General features: G+C 42.7%; 1 protein-coding gene across 1 annotated transcript in view; it reads right to left on the bottom strand.

Moving 5' to 3' along the window:
- Positions 1–3,964: 3,964 nt before the first annotated feature.
- SIAH2 (siah E3 ubiquitin protein ligase 2) overlaps positions 3,965–11,291 on the bottom strand; it is a 31,074-nt gene continuing 23,747 nt past the window's right edge. The window contains exon 2 of the mRNA XM_051983274.1: positions 3,965–5,605. Coding sequence (XP_051839234.1) covers positions 5,048–5,605 — 558 coding nt within the window. The 3' untranslated portion in view covers positions 3,965–5,047. The remainder of the gene's footprint in view (positions 5,606–11,291) is intronic.

Genomic DNA, 11,291 nt, shown 5'->3' with positions numbered 1-11,291 from the left:
AACAAGAAGTAATTTCTTTCTCGTGGTTTCTCCTACCGCTCGTTGGATGCTGAAGGAAGGTATAAACAGGAGGTGTCCCTATCCTGTACACTGGACTTCTGTAGAAATTCATGAGGTCATCGTTTGTAGACTATAGGAGTGGGGTGAGGGGTGGGGAAAGAAGCCCTACTCCACCCTACCTACCTTCACTTAATCCCCCAGAAAAGCTCAGTCATCCTTGTATTTGGAACAAATAATTAAAAAAACCCAAGTATAATGTACAAGTTATTCTTGTATTTGGAAATTGGTAAGAGAGCCCACAGTATTTCTTCCTACATGTGATTTTTATTTAATTATAACCTTGAACTAATCCAGGAAAGAGACAAATACAAGAAGCTGAAAATTTTCAAATCTATTTTTAACTTGATTTTTATTTTATTTTAACTTGATATGTATAGCAATGAGCCTCATTTTGTGGTCCACTTTCCTTTCAAATGAGGAATTACAGAGTTCTTTTAGGTGTAAAGTAATTGGTTTAGGAAAATCAAGGATAGCTAAATCGATGGAGTGTTAACACTCACTAACTTGAACTAGGTGACACAGGAAATAGATCCCCAAGCTGGGAATCAGGAAATCCTGACTTCAATCTGAGCTCAAACTTACCTGGGTGCTCCTGGGCAAGTCACTTAACCCATTTGCCTCAATTTCCTCATCTGTAAAATGGGGATAATAATATCACCTACCTTCCAGTGTAGTTGTGAGGATCAAGTGAGATAACAATTGCAAAGTGCCACATAGGAGTTACTCTGTAAATGTTTGTTAGTTACAATTTATTGTTGTTGGACAGTTAGGTGATACAGTGGATAGAATTCTTTTGAGTGTAGTGAAAAGAGCACTGAGAACTGGACATGGAATCAAGAAGAGTCATCTTCATGAGTTCAAGTCTGGCCTCTGACAGTTATTAGCCATGTGAACTTGGGCCGTCATTGAACCCTGTTTGCCTCAGTTTCCCCATCTGTAAATAGAAGGAAATGGCAAAATTACTCTAGTAATTTTTCACAAAGAAAGCCCCCAATGGAGTGGTACATCCTCGCTCTGCCACCGATTAATTGAGTGATCTGTGGCAAATTAAATTAACCCTAAATTAAATTAATTTAATTGGGCCTATGATTCATGTAAAATGAGGAGAGCAGATGATCTCGAAGGAAGTAGTCTCCTAACTTTTGATCCTATTCATTTCTGAGCATGTATCTCCAATGTGTGTACTTATTTACCAATCATATATATTTAAAAATTATGTATTATATAAAATATAGCATATATAATCATAATATTCATAATATATATGTGATTGTTAATAATAATGCATATTATAAAGTTTACATCAAAATTACAATTTTCTCCAAGATGGGAGGTTGAAGATAGTGGCCCTACCTCAAGGGTGTGAGGAGATACGGAGATAGGGAGGAGATAAATAGTAAATAATATTTGATGTTGGTCAGTAAGGAGCCACTGGAGTTTCTGCCAACAAGGCATTGGCTGGCAGCTCAGGAGTCTCACTGCAGCAGCAGGATATGGAGAATGAAGTGGAGGGGAGCTTTGAGGGAGGAGGACCCATCGGCACACTGCTGCAGTGTAGGATGAGAGCTCAAGGTGGGGCGATAGGTACAAGAGCATCAAGGTGATGGACAAAAGATGTGGGGGAGGGGGAACAAAGAATAGGCAACTGACTGGATAGATCGGGTGTCAGGGGATGAGAGTGGACGATGACACAGATATTGGGTTAAAATGGACAATTAGGAGGCTCGCCTTAAAGCGCCATGGGGAAGTTTAGACAATGGACAGGTCTGAGGAAATAGACTGGGCTAAGACTTACTGCAGCCCCCCTCTCTCCTTATCCCTGGGACTGTACTCGGTAGCACTCTCATTGAAAAGGGGAGGCTGGGGGAAGGGCATTCCTGCATTCTGGGTATCCCAGGAGTCAGTCTGCCTTCCAGGGGACCTGAACAGGGGGAAGGACAGAAGGGGAGGGAAGTCCATTTCTCAGTGGCCCCAGGGAGCTGCTGTCGGGAGTGCCGGGGTATAATAACCATAATAGTATGTTAACACTTACATAGCCCCTGATAGGTAGCAGGAGTTCTTTATCATTATCACATTTGATCCTCCCAAGCACCCTGGGAGATAGATACTGTTATTATCTCTATTTGTATTGATGAGAAAACTGAAACAGAGATTAAGCTACTGCTCAGGAAGGCAGAGAAAAAAGGGAAAGGGAATAAGCATTATGTAGCATCTACTACAATGCTGTGCTATGCACTTTACAAATATTATCTCATTTTATTTTATTTTTATTTTTGCTGAGGCAATTGGGGTTAAGTGACTTGCCCAGGGTCACACAGCCAGGCAGTGTTAAGTGCCTGAGGCCAGATTTGAACTCAGGTCTCCTGACTTCAGGGCTGGGGCTCTATCCACTGCACCAACTAGCTGCCCCTATCTCATTTGATCTTAAGCATAACTCTTTGAGGTGGGTGCTCATCATCTTCATTTGACAGTTGAAGAAATTGAGACAGGGGTTAAGTCACTTATCCAGGGTCACACAGCTGGTGTTGAAGGTTAGATTTGAATTCAAGTCTTCTGGACCCCAGGTCCGGTGCTCTATCCATTCAGCTAGCTAGCTGTCTGTAATTTTCCAGAGGGGCTAATTAAGGGACACAAGGGAGTCAGGAGTTTGCAGAGTGGAGGAAATGGCAGAATTAGGGAGTCTTGGAGAGAAGCCCTTTGATGTTTGGTGAATCACACACCCTTGAGGTAAGGCCCCTGCTGCTCAGGAGCCCCTAATCCCCCATTTTGGAGACAACTCCCCTCAAGTTGTCTCTAAATCTATTATCCTCTGAGCTGATTTTAAAAAATGATCTTTTTTCTTTCTTTTTTTCTTTTTTTTTGGAAGTAGTGCTTTTATTATTCTCATTTTACAGATCAGGAAATTAGAGATTTGCCCATGATCATACAATTAGTATTTGAACTCCAAGTATTTTTGCCTCCAGAACCAGCACTGGACTATCTTGTTTCATTTGGGTTTTCTTGGGAAAGACAGTGAGATTGTTTGCCTAAATGATCCTTTTTCAAAAGTTGCTTTTACAAAAAACAAAATGTTAACAATGATTTAAAAACAATGGCTATTAATTGTATAGAGCACAATTCTCTGTTTCATATCCCTCTAACTATAACTAGCTGAATTAAGCCACTTCCTAGGACAGACCCTAGCCCATGAGATAAATGACCCGCCTGCTGAGGGCTTTAACGTAGGTGAAGTATTTTACATGGACAGGATGACTCAGTGCAGGTTTTGAGCTTTAATACATATCATTATCATAGTTATGCCTTCTAACAACCTTATGGAGGCTAAATTGTACAGGCAGTAGCCCATTTTGAAGACTGGGAAATTGAATTAAGTTAAGTGACTTGCCCATCATCACACAGCTAGCCGGCAGGATCTGAATTCAGTTCTTGGCTCTCTGTCCAATGTTCCATTCTACTAACACCATAACCCAAATACACATTGAGTTATTCAGAATCGGGCTTTGATCCTCCCTTAAGGTTTGGTCTCAAGTTTCTGCCTGAAGGTTTGACATTCACAGCTTCTGACATACTGAGACCATTTGGCCGAGTGCCATCCTCCATGTTTTAATAGCAACATATGGGATACATGAAAAAGACTTTCCTCTTGGAATCATATAGACTACTGTGCTGTGTCTGAAAGGGACCCTAAAGCTCATCTAGTCCAATGTCCCATTTTAGAGAGAGAGGAGGTGAAGTCATTTGCCTATGGTCACCAAGACAGCAAGAAATAGCACAAGGTCTTGGATTCACTTCCTTTGCCTCCCAATCCAATGCTCTCCAGAAGAAAGAACCCCCCAAGAAAGCAAAAACCCTCCAAAGTAAGAAAGCAAATATTTCAAATGAGAAGAAAAAAAAACCTAACATGGAAGTTTCTGCAAAACATTTATTAGAAAACTAAAGTGAATATGGCAACAAAACTTAAATAGCAAGAAACGATTACAATATCAAATCGAGTATGTCTCCAAGGGAAAGAAGCCACGTGGAAATTGTCTAGACTAGGGTGTGATCAACAGCTAATCCTGGGCCAACAAAGAAAAGATTAGTGCCGGTTCTTTCTGCATTCTAGGGCAGCTACCTCACAGCACCAAGGGGTTCAAAGCTTCAATGTGCATTTTGTCTTTCGTTTAAACTTAGGGGATAAAACAACTTAACCGGGAGTCAATTTGAAGCAGGTTGAAAAAAGATTCGGATCCCTTTCCATGATTAAAACTTGAAATGATTTCCCCTTCTTCCCTAAAGGACAAATGGAGAACAAATTGGAGGAATCTCTTGAGAACAACTCTTGGCTCCTGTTAAAACTGATAAACACTCAAGGAGGAGAGGCAAGAGACTCTCTTATCCCAAGGGGAGGAGGAGATGGAGAGTGAGAGGAAGAGAAAGAGGAGCCAATGAGAAGAGAGAAGGGGGAGGGAAGGAGAAGAAAGAAAATAGAGAAAGGAAGGAGAAGGGTAAAGAAGAGGGAAGAAAGGGGAATAGCAAGAGCATGAGAGAAAAAAGGAGGAGGTGAGAAAGAAAGGAAAGAGGAAAAACAAAGAAGGGAAGGGAGAGATGGAGATTTAAGCAGAGGCAGAAAAGAATCAAAAACTTGCCAAAAAGGCTTTCAAGAATTAAATAAATGCAAGCTTTCTTCATTCTTTTTTTTTACTTTCTCCTCAAGCTCTTCCACTTGGGAACAGCTCAGCCTGACGCATCCCGGGTTCTCTGAGTTAAGTGTTTGGGTTCAGGTTGACTCCTAAGAGGATGTAAGCTGGGGAAGGGGCAGAAGGACAAGGAGGGAGGGGGGAGCTGGGCAGTTAAGAGACAATATTATAAAACATCAGTAAATCTTCGATTCTGATACATGAAGACATATTTGAGTACAACTTTTAAAACAACAACAACATTTTATTAAAGTGTAAAAGTACGGCGTCCTGACAACTCTACGGCCTGCTAACGCTACAAAAACACGTCACGGACAACAGGTTGAAATCGTCACGTTGATTCCGAGGTTTCCGTTGTCGGCAAAGAGATGTGCTATGGCTGTATCAAAAACAAGGCAGTCGCTGTTCAAGATGGCGGCAGCCACCCCGTCGTGGATGGAGCGGGGGGTGGCTTCCCAGGTCAGTCTCCGCCGGTTGCCGTTGAGCTCCAGTCTGTAGGCAAAGTTCTCGGCTTGCTTCCGGGTCCCGATGAGCAGCACGATGGCGAAGAACTGCTGGTGGCCCTCGTACTTCTCCTGCTTCTCCAGCACCAGCATGAAGTGGTGCCCGAAGCAGGACTGCATCATCACCCAGTCGACGGCCCCCGGCAGGTTAATGTCCGTGGCGAGGAAGACGATGTCCTCCCCCTGGAGGGTGGTGATGCTCTTGTGCGCGTGCATGAGGTGGGACATGACGGCTTCCAGCGAGCCCTGCCACTTGCAGGAGGCCCCGGGGCAGGGGCAGGAGTAGGGGCGGTACTCGCAGATGTCTTCATGTTCCGGCTTCTCCGTGTGGTGAAGGGTCAGAGAACATCCCGTGGTGGCGTACTAGAGAGAGAGAGACACAGGGACAAGCCAGTCAGCGTCCTCGCTCGTGCACTTTGGGCTGCGAGGTGGGAGGGGGCTGGGGACGAGGGGCTCGAGTCTGGGGCGTGACAGACGGGTGGTCGTGAGCAAGCCCCCAGACGGCTAGCCAGCCCCCCGGCAAGCAGAGACGGGCTCACCTAGCACAGCTACTTGTGGTTGGATGTAAGGGCATCCCTGTGGTCTGGTGGAAAGAGTACTGAATTTATAAACAGAAGGCCTGAGTCTGAATCTTGACCCTAATCATTTCTCTCTATGTGACTTTGAATAAATCACTTAATTTTAGATCCCTTTTGAAAAAGGATATATTTTTTAAAGGATGTTAAATCCTTAGCTGTAAAATGAGTTTCAGAGGCCTGTTTCAGCTCTAAATCTGTGGTCCTAAGATACTTAATTACAGGCAAGCTGCCATTTACACCAGCAGTGGAGCTAGATTCAAATCCCGACTATGCTGTTTATCTGGTCACTTTCTTAAGGGGAAAAAGGGGAGACTTTGAAAATGCATATATCAATTTTATTAAATATTTTTCCCAATTAAGAAATATTCATTTTTTTTTAGATCCCACTTCCATGGACATAAAAAAGAGAAACACAGATTCTGTCTATCATAGGGGAGACCAGTCAAGCAAAACACGTCTAGCCACATCAAAAAATGCCTTTATCTTACTCTGCATGTTGGTCCCCCACCTCTTGGTGCTTCTTTAGCGTGGCTGTTTATTGAGCTGATCAGAACTCTCAAATCTTTCACAGCATTGAAATTATGCTAACAAATTGTTTTTCAGTAAATCATCTAACCTCTTTGAGCTTAGGTTTCCTTATCTGCAAAAGGATGGGGGTGACCTTTAATGCATTCTCTACATCTATGACACCGGGACTGGATGGCTCCCGAGAACACCTTGGGATCGAAATCTATAATCTTGCGAGTGCCTCCCTCCTTCACTTAAATCCAATTCACTCTCATGTCATGGTATCACCTCCCCGATGTCATGGTCCTCTTCGAGAACGAAGGACAAACAACATTGATGAAATCAGTTCCTTACCTGCCCACTCCACCCCCAAGAACTCTCCAAAATGGACAATTGCAGTAAGAAATCTCAATTCTCTTCCTCTGCTACAGGTAAGGCAATCTGCAAGCTTTCAGATAAATGATCTAAAGATGTTAGGAAATATGATCTGAAATAAGCGTATTATTGTCAACTCTTTTTTGATGTGTCAAAGCACCAGAGATTTAAAATTAGGAGAAAATAATTAGTTCTTATTCACTCGTTTTCATGTTGTGATGCTTATCTCTACACTTTGAAGACTATAAAAAGATATGGCAGAGCTGGATAGGAAGGGAGAGGGAAAGATAGAAGAAAGGGAAAGTGATAAGGAAGGACAGAGGGAAGGGGAGGAGGGAGACAGAGGTGAAGGAGTGAAAGAGAGAGGAAAAGAGAAGAGAGAGAGGAGAGAGAAAGAGAAGTAAAGAGAGAAAGAGAAAGGGAGAGAGGGAAGGAGGGAAAAAGTGAGAGAGGCAGAGCAACAGAGACAGACAGAGACAAAGAGATAGGGAGGAAGGAAAGGAGAGAGAAGGAGGTATAGAGAAAGGAAGGAAGGAAGGAAAAAGAGAGAGAGTCAGAGCAAGAAAGAGACAGAGAGATGGAGTCAGAGAGACAGGAAGGGAGAAAGATCATCATTATCCCAAGCTCTGATCAAAAATGTCAGTAGTTCCTGCTCTTGACAATCTTAAATTAATGGTGAATGCTAGAAAAATGAATTTGGATAGCAGTATCAAGTGCAAGTGATCAAAAAATTTGTTAATGTACTGCAGATATAGAAGGACACTAGGCTGATGAAACCCCAGAGGAATCTAATGACCTGTCTTGGCTCCAGGAGGCCAAAGATAAAATACCCTCTCTCTCTTTTTGGTGGCCTACAGGTGTAGAACGAGGAATATGCTTTTTGTTATGGCAAGATTTGTTTTGCTTAACTATTCTTTTTTGTTCTGTGATAGTGACAAATAAGAGCAATTTTGGGGGGAAGCATCAGTATCTAAACCCATCTAAAATGCTACTATTAATCCTTATTATTTATAAATACGAAGCAAATACTTTAAAAAATTCAATTCAACAAACACTTATCAGATATGCAAGGTACTGTTAATAACCAAAGGAGAGACGAGGACGAAAAGACCAGCTATCTGCCCTTAAGAAACTCGTGCTCTAAACTTCTACTATGTCTACCGTATATTGGATCACTTGCCATCTACAGGAGGGGATAAAGAGATAGGGAGGAAGGAAAGGAGAGAGAAGGAGGCAAGGGGAGGGAAAACTGCAACACAAGGTTTTGCAAGGGTCAATGCTGACAAATTATCCATGCATTTGTTTTGAAAATAAAAAACTTTAATAAAAAAGAAACTTATGCTCTAGTGAGAGTGGGGTGGATAATGCATACTCATAAATAACCCTAAGACAAAACAGATGTGTCAGGTGTAAAGGAATTGGAGGGGGGAGGTTCCAAACAGTTATGAGAAATCTGAGGTGGGGAAATTTAACAAGAATCCTTTTAAGTGCTTTGGGATTACAAGAATATTCAACAACCTGGTCCCTTTTCATTTAAAAGTAGGTTTTGAACACTCAGCTCCGTGATCATGAAGAAGAAAAATGGCCTGATGACCCTTCCTGGAACCGTGTCTCTATGGTAGTCTAAGAGACCCTCAAACACACTTTAGAATATTACTTCTTCTCGCTCACTCACAGTCCTCCAGTGTCCCCACCAAAAGCTCCCGATTGGAAAAGGGCAGAGCTGCTTTTAGAGAATGTCAATAGCTCGTGTACACACACACACACACACACACACACACACACACACACACACTCTCTCTCTCTCTCTCTCACTCACTCACTCTCTCTCTCCCTCCCTCCTTCTCTCTCTCTCTTTCTCTCTCTCAGGAAACACTTATTAAGCGCCTACTATGGGAGACAGAGAGGCACTGTGTTAAGGAACAGAAACACAAAGACAAAAGGGAATTGGTCCCCTCCCTTCGAGGTGATATCCTAATGCGACAGGCAGAAAGACACACACAAGGTAATGGGGAAAGCAAAAAAGTTTCAAATGGAAGATGGACATCTATGGATCCTCAGAGGGAATATCGCAGGGGACGGGAGCTGGCTGGGCTTTGGCTGCCATAATCTAAGGCCAGAACTACTTCACGCACAAGTCCAGACAACACCCCATGATGTCATCACTCCTCCATGAAAACAGGAGCCGTCTAATGCAGGCCTGCAATCAGTCAGGGCAAGCAGCATTAATGAAGTGCTGACTGTGTGCCAGGTACTGTGCCGAGCACTGGGAATACAAAGAAGGGCAAAACCCACTTCTGACCACAAGGACCTTCTGTTCTTTTTAAAAAAATTTCTTTGGGTTCCTTTATTTGTCTGATATTGTCTTGTTACAAAATATAATTCACAAAGCCCCCCAAAATTATAAAAATAGGTGAAGTGATCCCTGATGAAGACTTGGTGGTCAATCACCACGAGACAGATATTACCAGTCCTATCAGCCAACGGGGCCTAGAATAGAAGAGATCCTTAGTAATGACTTCTAGTGAGTGAGGACTTTCCGTTTTAATGGGGGAGAGAGCATGGAATTACTGGGTTAACCTTTACATACACTGTCGAGTGGATGGAAGACAAGCTCGGTGGGAAGATATCTGGGGCCGAGTTATTAAGACCTCTATGGTCCCCCAGTGAAAGATCCCACCCACAGCAGCAGCTAAAGGAAGGGAGGGAAAAATGAAAGGCCTCCAGAAGTAAGGAAGGAGACCACCCCAGACATGGAGAAGAACCTGCCCTGAAGCTGTGACATGGATGACTCGGAGATGAGACCCTGGGATTGAGGAATCACTGAGACGAGACGTGGACAGCTGTCTTTGTCTTTTTTTCCCTGAGGAGGGTCTTTAAGGAATTCCCAATGTGCAATTCTCTCCTCTTTCTGAGGAGAGAAAGGGAAACAGAAGGGAGAGGGAGAGTGTGTTAAATGGGAGTCTCCCTCTCTGTCCATCTGTCTGTCTCTGTGTGTTTGTGTCTTTTTGTGTGCATTTGTCTTCTGTCTCTGTGTGTATCTCTGTCTCTTTCTGTGTGTCTTTGTCTCTTTCTCTCTCTCTAACCTTCAAATAGTTAAAAACAACAACAAAAATTCACACCAGCATCTAGTTTAAAAGGGCACATGATTCAGAACATTGCGTGGCAGGTTCTTTGGCTGACATAATCACTCCAGTTTCATTGGAAAGATTTTTCTAAATAGCCTGTTTATTTCCAACCAACCAGGAAGAATCACAGGAAGGAGTTGTCCTTTGGCTGATGATTTAGAAAGAAGGGTGCTTCCCCCCACTTCATTCTCCCTCTCCCTGTCCCAAACCTACAAATACTGTGAACTTGTTTTAAAAAACATGTCTTTTATTAACACCAAACCCAGAACTTCCTCTTATGCAAGCCTGAGTATGTGTATGAGTACATCTATACATAGATTGTGGTTCACTTTTAAAAAAAAAATCAATGGAAGGAGTTCATGACACCTAGCCCAACAACTCCCAAAACAAAACAGAAAAAAGCCCACTACTCAAATAAAAAATCAGCTAAACAACTCCTCCCATGTATATTTAATAAAATTAAATACCAGAGCCATACCTTTTTGGATTTGCTGTTCATTTTTTTAGATGAACTTTTAAATTTTCGTTTCTTTGACATAATTTGGGGGCCTTTCTTGAGAGGGAGAGGAACTATCCCTTTCCAGGGTCAAGGTCTCTTTCTTTTTGGTCCAAGTTCCTTCTTCCTCTTAACCCCAAACAGCTGGAAAGAGTTTGCCCTTAACAATGGCCTAAAGGCTGCTGGATAACATTTTAAGATGCCAGGTGCTAGAAAAGACACTTTGTGAAGCTGAAATCTAAGTAGGCTGATGAAAGGTCTAGAAAGAAGCCATAGCACCTCAAGAGCAGCTGACAGGATGGAGGAGGTGCTTGTCTGAAGAAAAGACACAGTGGTCTCCAAATAACTGGAGGACCCTCTGAGAGAGGGCAGTGTGACAGAGTGAAAACAACACTGGCTCTGGAGTCAGGGGTCCTGGGTTCAAATCCCACCTGTAGGATCTTAGGCAAATCATTTCATTTTCCTGAACCGCCTGTGCTCATTTGTAAAAGGGGGCTCAATGAGATGGTCTCTTAGAAAGGCAAATTTCACTTCCATGTATGGTAAAAGCTTCCTAACAATCCAGATCTGTTATAATAACTTCATCAGGTGCATGAAAGAGCATTGGGCCTGGAGTTAGAAGACCTCAGATACTTTCTAGTTGTGTCATCCTGGGCAAGTCATTTAGCCTGTTTGCCTCAGTTTGCTCAACTGTAAAATGAGAGGATAATAATATCACCTACTTCAGAGGGTTGTTGTGAAGATCAAATGAGATGATAATTACAAAACTCTTAGTATAGTGGCTGGCACAGAGTGACTAATAAATACTTATTGGCTTCCTCCCTTCATTACTTAGAGTTGAGGGGCAACAGATAAAAAGCCAGCATTGAAGTCAGGAAAACCTGGATTCCAGTTCTACCTTTGGCCCAACTGGACTCAGTTAAACCCTCAGAGTTCTAGGCAATTTTTTACAAGAATTAGAAAGG

Source organism: Antechinus flavipes, chromosome 3, assembly GCF_016432865.1.
Source record: "Antechinus flavipes isolate AdamAnt ecotype Samford, QLD, Australia chromosome 3, AdamAnt_v2, whole genome shotgun sequence".
NCBI classification, from domain to species: Eukaryota; Metazoa; Chordata; class Mammalia; order Dasyuromorphia; family Dasyuridae; genus Antechinus; species Antechinus flavipes.
Note: the sequence above shows the minus strand (reverse complement) of the source record. Positions and strands in the feature narration are given on the sequence as shown.